General features: G+C 37.4%; 1 protein-coding gene across 6 annotated transcripts in view; it reads left to right on the top strand.

The window, feature by feature from the left end:
- EPC1 (enhancer of polycomb homolog 1) overlaps nt 1-18,594 on the top strand; it is a 63,425-nt gene that overhangs the window by 41,449 nt on the left and 3,382 nt on the right. For 2 of the 6 annotated variants that reach the window (XM_040056577.2, XM_040056544.2), the window contains 11 exons: nt 786-931; nt 1,017-1,223; nt 1,611-1,759; nt 3,049-3,205; nt 4,494-4,670; nt 4,776-4,865; nt 4,949-5,097; nt 6,068-6,420; nt 11,789-11,872; nt 18,105-18,223; nt 18,305-18,391. In XM_040056577.2, coding sequence (XP_039912511.1) covers nt 786-931; nt 1,017-1,223; nt 1,611-1,759; nt 3,049-3,205; nt 4,494-4,670; nt 4,776-4,865; nt 4,949-5,097; nt 6,068-6,420; nt 11,789-11,872; nt 18,105-18,223; nt 18,305-18,391 — 1,718 coding nt within the window. Of the gene's footprint in view, nt 1-785; nt 932-1,016; nt 1,224-1,610; nt 1,760-3,048; nt 3,206-4,493; nt 4,671-4,775; nt 4,866-4,948; nt 5,098-6,067; nt 6,421-11,788; nt 11,873-18,104; nt 18,224-18,272; nt 18,392-18,594 lie in introns of all 6 variants that reach the window. The other 4 variants (XM_040056560.2, XM_040056553.2, XR_005699610.2 and 1 more) reach the window with 4 other exon arrangements.

The raw sequence follows: 18,594 nt of genomic DNA, 5'->3' as shown, positions 1-18,594 counted from the left end.
TGTTCTTATTTTCCTTATCTAGCTGTTCTAACAGCTGGAATTGTGAATCTTAAGCTGCAATGTATTCTGCCTACCTGTTTATTAAAAACAGATACGTGTTTTCACGTGTGCACTTGGAAAGAAATTTGTCTGTTACCAACCGCAGCAATTTGAATGAGGCTTGAGAACTAGGGAGTCATGTTTCAAATGCAGCGATGCATTTTTGTAGGATACTGTGGAAAACAGTTGTTTGCATTCTGCAAGGCATTACTTGTATTTGAAGGTGCTTTGCTACATAGGGTAGATCATGCTGGGCCAATGTAGTCTGACTTATCTACATCACAGGAATCATTGATGAGAATATTTTAAGATCATTGTAATACAGTCTGCACATGCTTTGCTAGGAGTACCTTTGATGTGTTTTTGGGCTGAAATCTGAACTGCTGATTGTACAATACATAAAACTCCAGAATGCTTGGTAGCTTTGAAGATTTTAATGAATCGAAAAATGTCTTGCTGAGGTAGGGAGGCCGTAAGCTGTTAGCTGGTTTAGCTGCTAATAAGTTTTCATTGGTTAACAAAACCATAACAAGTAGACGTCAACTTTTATGCCCAATTTTTAACAGGATAATTAATTTTTTTTCAAGGAAAAAAAACCTTGGTGTTTACATCCATGTGGAAGTAGCACTATCACAACATGTAAAAAAAAATTTTGGTTTTCTCTTGAGATGTGTGTGTAGTCTGGATACTATTAGAACAGAACATTTTTGTAGTAAAACTAACTTTACTTTCACTGTATTGTTTAGCTTTTAGTTTGGATGCTGAGCAGCCAGATTATGACTTGGATTCAGAAGATGAGATCTTCGTCAATAAGTTGAAGAAAAGAATGGACATCTCTCCTTTGCAATTCGAGGAGATGATAGACAGACTAGAAAAGGGCAGCGGTCAGCAGGTACAACGGTACTTTGAATAAAGAATTTGAAATACACGTTCTGTGTGTTATTGTATGAAAGTGACGTGCTGGGTTTTACATTTAGCCAGTCAGCCTGCAAGAGGCCAAGCTGTTGCTGAAGGAAGATGACGAGCTGATCAGAGAAGTGTATGAGTACTGGATTAAAAAGAGGAAAAATTGTCGAGGTCCTTCACTTATCCCAGCAGTGAAGCAGGAAAAACGAGATGGTTCCAGCACAAATGACCCTTATGTTGCTTTTAGGAGGCGAACAGAAAAGATGCAGACACGGAAAGTAAGTATATCAGTGTCTCCCTCAGCTTTTTTTTCTTTTCATTCTCCCTCTTTCAAAAAGTTGCTTGTATAAAGAAACAATTTGCAATGTCCTGCACTATAATAAAACGTGGAATGTTCTCTTTTTAATTGCATGGGCAAAAAACATAAAATGGCTTTAGTCCCACTATTAAATGAAAGTTTATATTCATGTTTTCACTAAATTTACTGTTAAACCTACTTAGGGTGTTGGCAAGCTGTGTATCATTGATAACATGCACACGCTTCTCTTTGGTTTAGCATGCGACTTGTCTTTTTATTTTAATATGCCTAAATGTTTAGAAGTTACTTTAATTCAGATTTTTTAACTTAAATGATGTGGGGACACAAGTATTTTATGTATCTACAGAATCGAAAAAATGATGAAGCTTCTTATGAGAAGATGCTGAAGCTGCGTCGAGATCTGAGTCGTGCAGTAACCATCCTGGAGATGATAAAAAGGAGGGAAAAAAGCAAGAGAGAGTTGCTGCATTTAACACTGGAAATTATGGAAAAGAGGTAATGTTTATTGAAAATTTGCTGCAGAAAGCTTTGGAAACTGCTTTTTATTTGGATTGCTGTAAATATTTGAACAGTAGGAGATTTTTAAAGTAATTTCAGACTCTGTTTCACATTTACAGTGTAGCATATTCATATTTACCTGTGGATAAAAAAAAAATGTTAGGAAGTTGCTTATTATGGGAGAGTTATTGTCATACTAGGCTACATTGTTTTATTATGCGTGTGGATACTTGCAAATGTATGTATCTACTCTGTATATTATAACCGAAGAGAGATCATAGTTTTAAGCAAAGTCATTTGGAACTGTGTGTTAGGTATGTAGATTAAGGAAATCCCAGCTATTTTTAAGGCCACTTTCAATCATTTCCATTCTTCTTTGACTTCATGATCTCTATTCTTTGCTAAAAAAGGTTGGTCTAATACCCTCTTGAGGAAAACAAGCACTTCATACAGTATTAAGTGTTGGGGTCATCTCCAGCTAGTGCTTCTTTTGCCATCCTGTTGATTATCTGTGCTGTGGGCCAGATGCTCTGGTGAGTGTCACTTTCCCAGCTGACTGAGGATCACAGTGGCAGTGTGGAGTTGTCCTTTTGCTTGATACTTAGAATCTGAATAGACTTTTCTAGCCTAAGTATCCATGTTTGAAAGCAAGTGTTCCAAGTCAGTGCCTTAAAACTGCAGAACTGACTTTTTAGTCTGCTGAACAAGCTGAACTGGCTCTATCATGGCACTTCTTTTAAGCCCTGAGCATTTTCAGCAGAAACAGGAGAGAAATCATGAAGATTTTTCAGTTGCTTTTTAAAGAAAAAAAGCCACTGAATAGAGCAAAGACTCTTAATACCTTCCTCAGAGTACTGAACTGCATTTCAACTCAGCATTTGTCACAGGACTTGAAATATAATGTTTCGTGTATCTACTTATTGAAAATACTCTTTAACAGGAAAGCAGGGGGATTCATGAATAAGGCATTCTGCTTCACTGTTTAAAACTTTGAGTGATAAACGTGATAAATTCTTTAAATGTTACTAGTCCCCAAGGAAGGGAGCTGGTAACCCTCTCATCTTCTTTTCTTTACAGTATTACCTTTTGAAGATGCTTTATCTGTCAACATTATTCATTGCAATGAATTTTCTGTTACTAGTCTCCTTCTCTGGAATAATACTTTTTGTACTTCTTGCTGATGTACAGGATATCCCTTTACCCCAAGCTGCAAGCATTAATTTGTATTTCTCAGGTTTTTACCAGATGGATATTGTATTCCAACAAAAAATGTATTCTGATTTCAGGTATAATTTGGGTGACTACAGTGGAGAGATCATGTCTGAAGTCATGGCACAGCGGCAGCCACTTAAACCCACCTATGCTATTCCCATCATTCCTGTGACTAACAGCAGTTCTTTTAAACAGCAAGAAGCTATGGAACTGAAAGAATACAAAGTTAAAGTAAGTCATTACTGTTCGTGCTGTGAAGTATACAAAATGCACCATTTTAGGATTGGAGGAGGGAGGAAGCTTTTTGGAACTGGCAATAGGGTAACAAAGCTGCAAGTGAAATGAAATGGCTTTGTTCTGTTCAAGTTTCAAGGATAACAGATTACCAGCATTCCTCAAGACAGAAGTAAAGGAAGTACAAACAAACTACAGATAGAAGGACACATGCAATTGTGTTCTTATTCAGGAGGATGTAAACATTTTTCTTTACTACTGTCCATAAAGTTAGGATGTCCTGAACAAAACTGTATTTATTATCATTAGACATTGTACAAAAATAGAACTAATGATGTGAATGCTGTGTATTGTTCTAAGCTATGTAGGTAATTTGATATGGAGGGTTGGGGTTTGTTCTGTTTTTAAAATATGATCCATTGATAATTCTTCCTCTGCTGTATATCTTTGGTTTCATAATCAAAAAAATCATCAAGTAATCTTATTTGATTTAGACAGCTGACAAGTACTTTTCTCCCTGCAGGCTTTAATTTGTGTGGTACAAACCATAGCTACAGTGCGAACAGCTGAGCATGTTAAATAGGTCAGGTAACACAGGATAAATGCTGAGGTATAATTTGAATTTTAAACCAAGGCAACTTGTAACTGAAGAATATCCAGAGGCTGTTCTGAATTTGACAGGGTGGCTTGAATGAGTGAATTCTTCCACCGGTAGTAAAGCATTGTCCTTGTGATTGCTGGTGTGTACTTGCTTATCAGTGATGTTGGATCAGTGCAGTGACTCACAGCTTGGAAACTTCAGAAATACTGTTAAATTCGACTTTGCACAGTATGGAGAAATGTGTTTAATTTTTACAGACTTTTGCAAGATTATAGGTATCTTGGAGAAGTCTATTTTTGCCTTCAGAGCATTGTTTAGTATTTAGTAATATCCTGACACTAAATGGCTATCAATTAAAAATGCTAGGAAATAAAAAAGGTGCCTCAGGGAGATCATGATATATATTTTGGTCTCCTTCTCCAAAGCAGTACTGTTACCTTAACTGCTAGTGAGTTACCTAGCACAGATTGAGCAAATAGTGCTTGATTCCACACTGTCTGTTCAGTGTTTCAGTTACTGGAAATGAAATACAGACACTCTGAAATGACTGCATGTTTTACTGGGAACATGGTTGAGAGATGAGTTCATGTCATTAGCTTACTTACAAAGGAGTTTAATTAAACTCCTGTTTTAATGTCATTTTCTTCTCTGTGTAATTTTACACTGCTTTTATTTTTCTTGCAGCAAGATAAACCTGATGTTATCAGACCCAAAAGAAAGTATGAGAAGAAGCCAAAAGTCTTACCTTCGTCTGCTGCTGCCACTCCTCAACAGACAAGTCCTGCTGCACTGCCAGTCTTTAATGCTAAAGATTTGAATCAGTATGATTTTCCTAGCTCAGATGATGAACCTCTTTCCCAGGTAGGACCTCTAGTGTTTTGTGCTGTGCTTTGGGAAAAAGCAGAAGCAAAACTCAGGAATTTTCTAATACCTCTCCTCATACACCACTCCATCCTCTTTTTGAAGGTTTTGTCTGGTTCTTCGGAGGCTGAAGAAGAAAATGATCCTGATGGTCCTTTTGCCTTCCGTAGGAAAGCAGGCTGTCAATACTATGCTGTAAGTAGCATTTCCTTGTGCATCATAAGACAGAGTGTCGTTGTGTGAAAACATCCTGTTTAATTGTTCAAATTTATTTTAAGCCTCATTTAGACCAACCTGGTAACTGGCCATGGAGTAGCCCTAAGGAGGGAAGATTAGGAGATGTGCGTTACAGATACTGCTTAACCACCCTCACTGTACCCCAGAGGTGTATTGGGTTTGCACGAAGACGGGTTGGCCGTGGTGGAAGGTAAGTGCTATGTAATTGCTGCTGATTTTAACAGCAAAATTAAATCAGTAAGATGCAAAGAAGAACAAAAAACAAAAACAAACAAACAAAATCCAAACCAACAAAAAACCCCCAAAAATAAAATAATTGAGACATCACAGGGAGATTAACTGGCTGATGTCTCCATTTTTGTTTTACAATAGTAGAAGCTGAATGCTTTTCAGAGTTTAGACAGTATTTGGTGATTTTGGGAGAGATGCTTAGAAATGATAATAACTCAAATTTCAAACAGTGTGAAAAATATAAAATAATTACTTATTTCAGGCATTTTGCTTTTAAGAATCTTTACTGAAAACAATTTATAAATGGTTGAGTATATAAATATGTGATGTCTTTAAGAAAAGAATACATTTGTATTACTTTTTTTTTAAAATAAGGATGTGATTTGCCTTTCAGATTTATACTTAGCACCTCTTCACATAATTATTAAGCCAGGCTTTACCAGTCAGCCAAGTTGGAATGAGGTCTGATGGCTCTTACTGGAGCATTTGCAAGGGGATTTGGAAGTTAATGTGTGGCATCCCTACTCCTTTGGGATGGTTGTAGGTATAGTCAGCATATATGGGAGTAAGGCTTTGGAAATGAAGTTACTTTAGAACATACGAATCACTTTTTACTTAAGCAACGTTACTCTCTTTGTTTTGTTTTAATTCTATGTTGTTGAAGTATCTTCAGTATATATGTGATGTTGTACCTTAGCTCTTCTTCAAACTGTAGAAGCTAGAATATACCCAAATGTAGTGTTTACTTTGAAATAATAGATGGTCATGCATCGTGTCAGGGGTGTGTGTATGTGTGTGTTGGCTTGTTCTAGAACACTTTTTTGTAGCTTTTTTTATCCGTTTGTCATCCACAAGCACACGTGTTAACCAATGACTGTCTTGGTGTTTTCTTGCCGCTGTGTAATGGTGCGTTGTTCTCCTGGTTTCAGGGTGCTACTAGACAGAGCGCATTCGGACTACGATAATGCATTTCATCATCTGGATTTGGAAAGGTTTTCCTCATCGCAACACTCTTCAATCAGTCAATTTGCCAATACCTCAGAAACAAATACCTCGGACAAATCTTTCTCAAAAGACCTCAGTCAAATACTAGTCAATATCAAATCATGTAGATGGCGGCATTTTAGGCCTCGGACACCATCCCTACATGACAGTGACAATGATGAACTCTCCTGTAGGAAATTATACAGGGGTTTAAATCGAACAGGCACAGCACAACCCGGGACCCAGACATGCAGTACCTCTATACAAAGTAAAAGTAGCAGTGGTTCAGCACATATTGGTATGTTCATTTTAACAAACTTGCTTCTAGAAGTTTTAAACTTACGAAAGAAAATCCAGAATATCATTAGGTCATCCATACTTGACATTGTGGTCTATTTTGATGGTAACAGCCCATTTTCATGTGTATTTTTTTTTTTGCTGCATTGAGTTTATTTGCATTTATTGCCAACAGTAGTGTATTTCATCTGAGATTTGTACAAATGCTACAGTGGTATGTAATTACAATTTTAGAAATATAAAAGTTGAAGAAACAGTATTGTGTAGGGTTTAAGTTGACTGAATATTTGGATTTTTTGAAATTAAAAATACATAAATTGAAATGTTATAAATATTATGTACCAAATTTTTTTGAGTGCAAGGTGTGGCAGTGATGGGAAATGTTGAGGTAAAATGTTTGCATTTAAAATCCCATCATGCTGTGGGTTCTTACTTGAACTTAAAAGAACTTAAATACCATTTCCCAGCCAGGAAACTTAAATACCATTCCCATACCTTGCCCACCCTCACTGATGCATCTGCTTCTGCTTAGCAAAATTCTTGGACTAACCACCTCTACATCTTGTCAGCAAGTGGGAGATTACATGTTATAGAACCTAATTACAGATTTGAGGATCTGACGCTGGAAAAATGTGATGTGGTAGTGGTTTTTAATTGGAACACTGTTGGATAGCATCATTCTTGCTTCTTCTCACTGGAAGACTGGTATTTACATGGTTAGAATGGAACTTACCAACTCATCAAAATTCATGAGTTATTTACTGCACCTCATCTTTTTATAGAAGGCTAAAGTGATGTAATTTAAAAAAAAAAAACCCAAACCTTAAAAGTTCACCATGGTTTTGTAAGAAGTCTCTAGAATCATATTTTCCTTGCCAGTTTGAATTATGGCTTTGGAAATCAATCACAAAAACTGAATAATATAGGAGTGTGGTGAGCAGAGATGCATATACCTAATAAACTAAGTTGTGGGTTGTTTTGGTGATTTGTTTTAAAGACTTATGTTGGTATCAGTTAACTTCAATCTTCTGTTTGCCACTGTATTATGTGCTTTCCTTTCTGTATCATGTTTTGAGTATTTTTCCTGAAAATTCTTTTTCCTTGCATTTGTAGAGTTGGTGAGCAGCTTTGTGTGCTGCTTTATTTCATGCTTCCTCTCCATGCTGTCCTAGAGTAGGTCCTTGCCCCTGTGCCCCTTTTTTCATGATTCTTCTTGCTAGAAATGTACTAGGACTAAAACTGATGGTTCTTCTGGTTGGTGATTTGAGTGTGGCTTTTGGTGTTTAAATTCTGCTCCTTCACTGGTTTGCTTTAGTAAGCCAAGTCCGGAACTGAACGAGGGCATTCTCTGCCTGGTGGCCAGGCTGAACTGTGACAAATAGTAGCCAGATGACGAGTGTGAAAGCAAAACTAATATGTGTTGAATAGACTGTAAATACACTGCAAAGTATTAATGGGCAGTGCTTTATAGTTGAAAATCACAGACTTGGAAAATTAGCTGATATCTGTGTGTGTCTGTATAAATACACACACATCCTTTTAGAGTGCTTTTTCCTTGAAATAGATGGTAAGGATATTTATCTACATCATTTAGGAATGAAGTGGAATTATTTATGTTGATGTGTCCCATAGAAGGTTTTAATTGTGTGGTTGCTTATTGAAGCCTGTGGGAAAGTAACACATACCAGTGTAAGTGCCTAGTATATTACATTCATTTGTGCTTGGAATTCTGTGGAGATGATTTAGTAGCTATGAAAAATATTTGAGTATTCCAAGCTTTTCAAAATACAAATGTGGAGTTTAATTTCATAATTTTGCTAGGATTTGATACAGAACTTAAATGTTCAATAAAAAAATATTGCTGTTTGAGTTTATAGATAGACTTTAAATTGGTTACCAGAGTCTTTAGATAGTCCCTTGTTATTAACATAACCAGGGAGATTGTATCCATATAATTATTTATGATCTTAATTGTGATTCTTGTGGCATTGGGGTGTATAGGAGTCTGTGTGTATGTGGTGTACTGCTGCTCACCTGTTCAGGTGTAGGTATTCATAAGGAGCACAATCTGCTCCATCTTGGTACCAGTGTGGTTTTTTAGTAGGGTTTTTTTTTCCATTTTCTAAAAGGATTCTGTGAGATACATTGTCTATACAGATCACAGGGGTGTTGGCACGTCTTGTGTATGAGTCTGACTTCTTCAAAGTGTCTGTCAGTGGGGGCGGCAGCTGCTGAGTTCCGTCGTGCTTTCTGTACCAAATACTGTAAAGAACCTCAGGTATCCAACAGCTGTACTGATGTTTTTGTAGTAGGTACTCCTGCTGCTTAACAACCCTGTAGCATTTCCCTGTTCCTTTCTCTTAGTTGTTTTTAAAGCTGGGAGTTTGTTGTGGGTGTGGATGTTTTAGGTTTGTTTTTCTTTGCCTTTTACATTTTTGAAGTGGCAGTTGGTCTTCTGTCAGAAAACACATTTTTAATACATCTTGTTTCCCTGCTAAGAAAGCCTTGAGCTTTTTCTGTCTTGCATGATGCAGACATGCTGCTCACATGGAACAAGTGCTGTGGAAAATACTCTCTCAGGTCTGTTATATGTTGCCAGTGGGGCCATGAAGTTAAGATGGTATCTCATGTCTTCTGTTAATGAGAGGATATGTTACAAAAGCTGTGCTGTAACATACCATTCTCTGGCTACAGGGAGCATTGATTTTCATCCTGAAAATCAGAGAGAGGTTTCCCCAGTGCTGGGCATTTTATAAACATTTTGAAGTGCCTTTGATCCTGAAGAAATGCAATTTCATCTGGTTCTGGCTTTCAGAGTGGTCAGTAGTAAAGATTTGTGGAAGTTGTTGCATTGAGATTAGTAGACTGAGAAGGGGTGTCTTAAAATCCCTTACAAGTTACCTGAACACTTGTGGTGTGCTGAAGGCTAGACTTTGGCAGCAGGAGCAAGTGGTCGAGTAGCATCACTTGTGTAGAGGGTGGTTCCTTCTGATCTTTCTGAAGAATTATGAAAAAATATCCTTTGCCCTCTTGCAAGAAGAGCTGATTAGAAAATCTCAACACATGTTATTCAGAACATCACTAAAAAGGAAGCAAGAATAAAGCATTATTTTTGTGGATGATTAACTTGTTCAGCAGCAGAATTACTTCAGTAAAGGAGCCTGTATTGCTGGCAATGTCAGGTTTCTCAGTCATAATCTTCAGAGATGGAATGTACAGTAGTCAAGAGTATTGAACTGAAGTGTTTGTGTCCCCTGTTGATTTGATTCTGGCAGGCAAATAGCAGTCTTTGACCTGCATCACTTTAGAGACTGTGCTCTCTGATGGAGATTTTCTATTAAGTATGTTTCATTCACATTTTTGAATGCTTGGATCTCTCAGACAAAAGTTAGATACACTTAGAGCTGCACACATGTATCATTACATTTCAGCCTTGTGTTTAGGAAGCAGAGCAGAGATCCCTATCACTAGTAAAATATTGGAGCACTGGTTCCCCTCTACTAAGAGCGGGCAACAGTCTTGCATTCTGTTCTGTTCTGCCTTCGTCACCCAGAAGCTGGGTCTCTTAGAAAACAGTGTCTAAAAGCTGGCAGGGCTAAAGAGGCTGGCTGTTAACTGGAGCCTGCTGAGTTGAGAAATCAGTCTTTGAGAAGAAGCTTTACTGAAAATTGCTAGGTGTTGTATTTGGGATTGTAAACATTACTATATCTGAAAAGCTGTAGGCATCCAGAATATAGTCAAATACCTTCATTTTCTTGTAAATGGAACATTTAGGTGATGTGATGCAAATTGTGCATTGCTATTCAGTAACTTCTATTGTGGGAATTCCACAGAAGTCACATCTTCTGCAGTAAACTTGCATACTTTTTTTGGACCTCTTAATCTACTTTCTAAAAGCAGTTTTGCATGCTTGGGGATCTAGCAGGGTAGTGAGCTGTGCTTCCATTTCCCAAATATGTCGTGTTGACTGATGGATCTGTACTTTTCAGCTTGGAGAAGGGAAGGCTTTGAGGTGACCTAATTTGAACCTTCCAGTATCTGAACAGAGCCTACAAGAAAGATGGAGAGGGACTTTTTACAGGAGCATATAGTGACAGGACAAGGGGGAATTGATTAAAACTGAAATAATAAGTTTAGATTACAAGAAGTTCTTAGGAAGAAACTCTTTACTGTGAGGATAGTTGGAACAGGTTGCCCAGAGAAGTTGTGGAAGCCCCATCCCTGCAAGTGTTCAAGGCCAGGTTGGATGGGGCTTTGAACATGCTATAAGTGAAGGTGTCCTTCTCCATGGCAGGGGTTTTGGAACTAGATGATCTTTAAGGTCCCTTCCAACCCAAACAACTCTTTATACACAAACTCTAGACTGTTTTTTCATGTTGTCATTGAGTTGTTACACCTGATGACAAATTTTAGACAACCTTTTCCCAGAAAGAAATAGAAGGAAGCCCCTCAATGCTTGTTGCAATTCCTTGTAGCAATGTAGAAGGACTTGTCCATGGATTTCATGCCAGCACTGGCTGTGTTTAGATGTTTGATTTAACCCTTATATCTGTAATATTCTCAACACTGCTCTGTGTTACTGTTTTCCCTTTTTTTGAAGTGCTTCTTTCACATTGCAGGATAAACTTGGTGATGAAAAATACTGACATTTGTAATGGCCACTTCCAGTTATTGGAATTTAATAGTCTTTGCCCATCTGTGGCTGAGCTGTTGAGATCCTAGTTGAAAAGCAATGGCCTCGAGAGTAACAGATGTTTATAGCTCATCCTAAACTTTGTTGAAGGAGGAAATCTTAAAAGAAGAAGCTTCTTTAGTCTGGGAAATGTGACTCTGGATGGGGGAAGAGTCAGTACTTTTTAAAACACCTGAGCACTTCCAGAGAATTCAAGATTTTGTAGTCTTACTAGATTTTCTCATTCAGTAAAACTTTGCTCCAAAGTGGAGGGTCTCAGCTCTTGTGGAACTGTTACACTTCGCATCCCATGCAAGGATGAGCACATTTGTAACTCAAAATAAATTGTGTCTGCCCTAACTGGCATGTGACATTTTGGCGGTAACTAATTTTAAGAATAATGGGCAGATAAATAAAAGTGCATAGGAAGTTTTCTAGCTTTCATTCAATGGCTAGTAAAAAAAATCCGTATTAATTTTGTTCTGTCTGTCTTCTGCTACCAAGTAGAGAGTGCATATGTAGACCTTGTATCTAGTTTATAATCTCTACAGTTCTGATGTTAGGAGTTTCACACTTTAGTTCTATTGGGCTGAAATAAAAAGCTGTTGTAGTAATAATGAAGGGCATAACAATTCATGTTCTCGTAGTGTGTAATAATACTGTGTTTAAGTAAAACCAATCTTGAACTTCTTTTCAGAAAGTGAAACATCTTTGGGCCTGGTGCATCAAATACTAAATCACACCGATGGCTCTAAGTCTCTCCAATCTCCTGAATTCACTGGTGAGAACTTGCTATACAGTAGAAGATCTTTAACCAGGCAGTGTAAGCCAGATAACATCTCTCATAAGATAGAGATTTAAAAATGTGATGTTCTGGATTACTTAGCATTGTGATTAATGTTTGCTTTGCATGCTCTTTGGCAATAGTAACCACTAACTGTTGTCTTATACAGCAGGGATGTGATGCTCTCATGTATTCCCCTTAAGAAGACATTGTAACATGATACATCATCTTTCCACACACTTTAGCAGTTCTGTAGTTTATTGAATTTCTGAAAAAGTGTGGAAGCTTTAGTTACGTGAACTTTTTTCTATTACCTGATCAAAACTGCCTTTGTAATGGTTATCATCTCCACTGAAAGGATCACAGAATCTAGTATTCTATAAATGGATTAGAGAAGTTCTTTGAACACAGTGTAGTCTTAATGTTTCCATTTTCCCACTGAAATACAATTTCTGCTCTTGGGAACAGATACTTGTTATGAAACAGCTTTTAAGCTACTGTAATTTAAGTATCTAATTCTTAAGATGTTTAACAGGACTGAGGCATATGTCAAAAGGTTTAATTATGCTGTTTGAGTCTCTCCATATTCAATTTTTTAAAAACTTTATTCAAGAAAAAAAAAATAAGCTTACCTAGCTAGGTCTTTGTTTACTCCACAAAGCTTGCCCAGTTTGCCTGGCAAATCTTGTGGGCATCTCTGATTCTGGAAATGGAAAGGAATGCCAGTAGAGGGACCAGGAGCTTACACATGGATTTTCTGCTTTCAGGGGTATGCTCCCTGGTTTGTTTGGGTTTGGGTTTTTTGGGTTTTTTTTTTGGTTTTTTTTTTTAGGAAACTGGTTATTGTGGTACCAGTACCAAGCGAGTCACCTCACAGTAAAACTTGCAGCAGTAGTTGGGAGGGGAAGCTGCAGCTGTTTATCGTACAAAGACCCATCTGTTCATACAGATTACACAGCCAACCCCCCCCCTACAGACACTCACTCATTACTGGTTTTGGGTTTGGCCACTTCGGGAAGGACTTGAGTTTTCAGAGAAGCTAAATGTAAGCTACAGCACTGTAAGGCTAGTACATGTTAAATGCTGTGGTACTATCAGTGAGCACTGTAGAATATTTATACTGCAGTATAAAACTGCTGCAAACTCTGGGTCTTTGAAAAGTCCATTGACAGTGTCACTGTTACTCTGTGCTCCAAAAAGCAATACCTGCTGAGTATCACCATCCCATAGAATTTGGTTGATTGTAAACAGAATCATGCAATTGAAAAATTATATTCAGTGGCTTAGTTCAAACAAAAAATAGATACGTAATTACCCAAAGAGTACAAATACTCATATAAGTGACACATTCATATAGTGCAGTGTGCAGTAGCTCAGTTTTTATAAAACAAGATTTGTAGCTTTCACTAAGGAGATACTGAGCAGTCATTTATCCTGTCAGTCAGTATCAGTGATGTACAGGGTTTCATTCCTTCTACTCATAGCTGAAAACTCCTGAAGTTTTTTCTTCTACCTTCTGTCCTTTTTGCAGTCTGTAAACCAGGAAACATTTCCTTGCTTGCCAAGTACAGCACCAGTACAGTTGCAGAATATTTGTGTGTGTTATCCCAAGCTGTTAAATGTACAGAATAACAGCATAACATCATGTACTGACTTCAAATCTGAAGGTTGTCTCAACTGAAATGTTACCACTTGATACAGCGTGCTGCAAACAAACAAGAAGCATTGTGTAGCCAAGTCTCTTGGTAAAGAACTGCCCATCTTCTGATAATTAATCATCTTGAGATGTGAATAACTTCAGGCAGAGTTGTGCTTAAAGTTTCCTCATGTTTAAGGTTAGGAAGGGAGTTGGGCCAGGTTAACTTAAGTCAAGTGACTTGCATAAATTACTGAAGATGTCTTGGAAAGTATGTAGGAGTTTCATGGCAAGGTACAGCTGTTAGCTGTAAAAGATAGTTGAGATATTCTGAAAAGGTAATATTCTTATTTATTGTGTATTAGTAGTGGTGGTTGTGATTTCCCCTTTTTACATGACTGTGTAGTGATTGTGTGTAGTAAATGAAACTGGGTTTAGTCACGGTTTAATTAGGTTAATCCTGTGCTATTAAATAGCCATTACTGTGTGATGGAACCATGACCACTGAGGTCTGAGCCTGCTGTTTGAGAAGAGACTGCATCTTTCTTTGGAGCTGCTGGAGCAAGGGCCTGTCTTAAAATCTTGTATGTCATCTTTAACCACTGAATGTTATGTTTTGTCCCTTTTTTAAACTTAAAGCTGTTGTTTGGCTTTCTGTTGCTTTACTAATGTTATTTAAAGCCTTGAAGATCTCCAGTAATGTTAGAAATCTATACCTTGTGAAGTGTTGTGTAGCAATACTACCCTGAGTTACCAGAAATGTGGTTACTGATTTAAGTGTTCAGAAAAGGTCTGGGCTTGCTGCTTGAATGCTCATTTTTTTCTACGAAGATAAAGAGCAGTGTATGACAAAAAGAGAATGACGTTTATTTTTCCTGCTTCCTCTACATGTACCATTTTTCTTTTGACACACATGAAAGGTTTCCAGCTGTGTCCTTTCTCTTTTTCATAACAAAAGTGAGAAGAGAGCATAAAATTTTTGGAAGAAGATTTTTAGGGACACTCACTGTTTTTTTTTTAGATGAACTCATGTTAGCAAGGTGCTGAGTTTGGCACCCATCCAGTTGCATCAATGCTACATTGTGGGCAAGCAGAAAGTATTCTCTGCAAGCCACATAACACATTAATAGCAGCTATGTTTTTATGCAGCAATGCATTCTGTTTGATTGTTTTTTTTAAAGACAGCTGAACTCAGACTTGTGCTTTGAGAAGCTCAGGATTGTACCTGCAGATGTAGAGGCACAGTCAGTATACCTGACTTCACTGTGCTGAGCATATATGTGATTTCCCCAATTCCAATCACAGTTGGGTGCCACAAGAAATTAATATGTATGGTTAAATAGGTACTTTCATCTAAAGTACATACAAATGGGTTTTTTCATGCATAGGAATGGCAGTTCTCAGAAGCAATTTATATCTCACAAGCAATATGCTTATTTTTTTCAAATACTGTAATGAAATGTAATATAGACTGTAGTCAGAGCAGGAGGGGAGAAACCCAGTAGTAGTGTTAACAAAATACATAAGGGCTTTTAACAGAAGAGGAACAAAGTAATGCTGTCCTACTTTGCAGGTCTTCAGAAGAAGTTTTGATTTGGATAGTTCACAGTAGTAGCAATGTTCTCATTAAAACCTTCAATGTAGTGTTTCTTTAACATGGAGAGGGAAGATCTGGCTTATGTAATAATGATCTATAACCTGTTCTGGTACATTAGCATCTCTGTCTATGGAATGGAAAAGGAATATCAATCAGATTATTTTAGGAGGATGTAGCCTGCAGCAGCCCTTTCTGAGCAGTATTACCTTTCTAACCTGGTTGCAACTGATTCAGAATTTCACAGTAAACCCCTGTTAGTGTTGTAAATAGTATTTTTAAATGTTTGTTAGACTTTTAATAAGAGAAGCAGCAAAAACGTTGCTGAGTGTTTAACCTTAATTGAAAAAAACAGAAATTAGTTGTCCTTGAACTTATTTTCCAGGTGCTGTTTTTAAGTCAAGGAGGAGCAGTTGGAATGTAGATGAGGTGGTAGTGGGGTTATTCTGTCACTTGTTTTGTTTGACAGCAGTACAACTTTCCTGAGTGGTAAGAAGCATACAGCTCTAAGGGCCCCTGGCTGCTTAAAAAGAAATGAACGGATGTACAGTTTCAAAAATACAGCTTTTCTAAATGTCACTTCTAGAAAGAAGAGGGAGTGCTTTCAGCCATTATTTAGCGTAGTCTTTCCTAAACAAACACAGCTCGTCTCCATAAGCTTCATTTGCTGCTGTTGCAAAAGAAAGCAGGGTTTTGGAGGTGGTTAAACCAACACGGGTGACTGCATTTACCTCAGCTCTGTTTTACAGCTAGAATCATAAACATACTAATTTGAAAACTGGAATGAACTACTAATTTAACTTATATAGGCACAAGTAAGGTGGTTATGATGGTGGAAGTTTTCATCATAGTCAAAGATGGTGGTACAACATATCCTTTTTTGCCCTTTTCTTCTTTGTCATTCTTTGTGTGGTCTTTATTTACATCACTTAAGCAATCTATTCCTAGAAATGTATTTACAGTGCTATACTACAGAATCAAATACCTTGTTCATAGAATTTATTGAGTTGGAAGGGACCCATCAGTATCATCAAGTCCAACTCCTGTCCCTGCACAGGACACCCCGATAAATCATACCATAAGTAAATAAATGGAACTGTCAGTGTCATTGGCACTATGTTGGCTAAATGTATGTTGGTTCTAAATTTTAGGGTTTGAAAAAAACCAATAAATTATATATTTCTCAGTACCAGAACAGTATATCCATTTGCCTTCCTCTGTTGCTGCTGCTCAGCTTTCTTCCTGTAATCTTTGTTTGCTAAAGCTTTCTTGCTCTAACTTGTGTTGAATGGCAGCTTAAAAAAAAAAAAAACTCAAGCAGTTGTAATTTCGTTTCCCCTATAAATTAAATAGTCATCCCCTTGAGTATTTGGTCAATGAATTCTAGTTTGTTTGGTTTGGGGCTTTTTTTAGTAAGGACATTTTTGAGTGAGGTTACTACTTTTAAGCTGTTCTCCTAGGAATAATTTTAAAATATTGCAGTGATACTTAATTGTAGAAGTATTTGGAAGTAGATTTTGTTGCTTATGGCAGTATAAATCCGTGCTACATCCTTACTTGCTCAAAGATGTTACTTATGAAAAAAAGGTAATGTGAATGTAACAGCTGAGTAAAATTTTATAGCTTCATGTGTTCAAATAGAAAAGTGCTGGTCATAATTTCAGTGCAATTTCAGATATATAGTAGAAGTAGTTTGAACAATATTTGAACACCAAAAGAAAGAGAAATACACCAGGAAATTGCATGCTCAGCAGTGTTTGCTCTGTTTGCAATTACTGCAGCCGTTTATACTGACCTGTTATTCAGGTTTATACATGAGGTATAATTGGTCTCAAGAATCCTGTTGTATCCAGAAGCAGGATGTTATTATGGTTTTGATGCAAATGTGTTTTCTTCTGGCAAGCAAGCCTGAAGGAGTAGATTAACAAAAGATTCTTTAAAATTTCAATTTGTGAACATGATTTGAGTGTGGTAGTGGTTTGTTGCCAAGCAGTAGTGAACTTCCCCAGAAGCGTGACTTCCAGTGCATCCTTGGAGCTTGAGTTCTATTTACAGCACGTATTTGGGAACATTTGTACAATCTGGATATAAAATTGAAGGAAAATCTGAAAGGTGGATCCTTTGCAAGGGCATTCACACTCCAACCTTGATTCAGTTTGTAAACTGAAAACTGAGACTTCATTTTGTTTTGGAAAAGTAAACTAAAACAAAAAATGCTTGCACTGAACTTTGTCAATGAAACAGTGATTCTGCTGCACCGTTGGGCATCCCCTTGTCAATCTGTATGAACAATGCTTTGTCAGTTTTGTACCTGTGGGTTAAATGGATAAAATTCTGCCTGCCTTATGATACATGGACTACCGAGTCACCTTTCAAAGATTTTAGAGAGCAGGATATAGTTCTGTGAAACTCAGTATTGATGGCGTTACTTGTACATGTGTAGTTACAAACAAAAAAGGTACTGTACAGCAATAGCCTGCACACTTGTGAGCATGCCCAACTTAATGTTTTCAATTGAAACATAGATCTTAGTTGTAGGCCCTTGCTGCCTTCAGAATGCTGTCAGTGAGGGGTGCATTGCAGTTGCCAAGTTTGGCATATAAACCTATTTCACTAATAATACAGATGCTGTAGTTTCACAAGGTGAAAACAGTGATGTCATTTCTACCTAATCATTCTTTTTAATCTGTTTTTAAAGAGTTTTTGGTGGGGTTGATTGCATTTTGGTTCCTTTCTCCCCATCCTTTTTTAGTATCTTGAGTGAAAATCAGTTAAAGCCTATATACTAAACAAGCAAAAATAGAAGGTGTGATCTGGACAAAAATTTCTAGGGGCATGTCAGCCTTTTTGACAGAAGGGTGCATTAAGGCTCTTAGGAACTTGCTGTGGTAGTTTTCTTGGTCGGGGCGGGGGGGGTTAGGTTTATGAAGTAGATGTGTTTATATACACAATTCCTACATATTTTGATATAGTATTTTCTCGTTTTATATTTTGTTCAGCATTTACAGCCGAACAATACCAGCAACATCAACAGCAACTGGCACTAATGCAGAAACAGCAGCTTGCACAAATTCATCAACAGCAAGCAAATAGTAATTCCTCTGCCAACACATCACAGGTGAGGGATTTGTCTGTGCTATGATTTATCCCTCATTGTTTCCCACCAGGGTTCATCTCTAATTGTCAACTGTTGCCATAGAACCTTGAAACTAACCAACAGGAAAGTGGCTTTCGCCTGAATCTACATCATAGCCATTCTGTAAAGTGTTTAGAAGGGACACTGCAGGTGAGTGTGGCAGGCGTTGCCTCTGCTCCCTCTTAACAGAAAAAAAAAAAAAAAAAAAGATGGGTCAGTCAATGAAATTTTCAAAGCCTTAGAAATATGAATTGCAGAAATCTCCAGCCATGGCATTACACTCTTGTCAGTGGGGGATTTTCAGAGCAGAATTATAGTTAATTAAAGCTAACTCATACATACGTCCTCCGTAC

The sequence above is a fragment of the Hirundo rustica genome, chromosome 1, assembly GCF_015227805.2.
Source record: "Hirundo rustica isolate bHirRus1 chromosome 1, bHirRus1.pri.v3, whole genome shotgun sequence".
NCBI lineage: Eukaryota > Metazoa > Chordata > Aves > Passeriformes > Hirundinidae > Hirundo > Hirundo rustica.
Note: the sequence above shows the minus strand (reverse complement) of the source record. Positions and strands in the feature narration are given on the sequence as shown.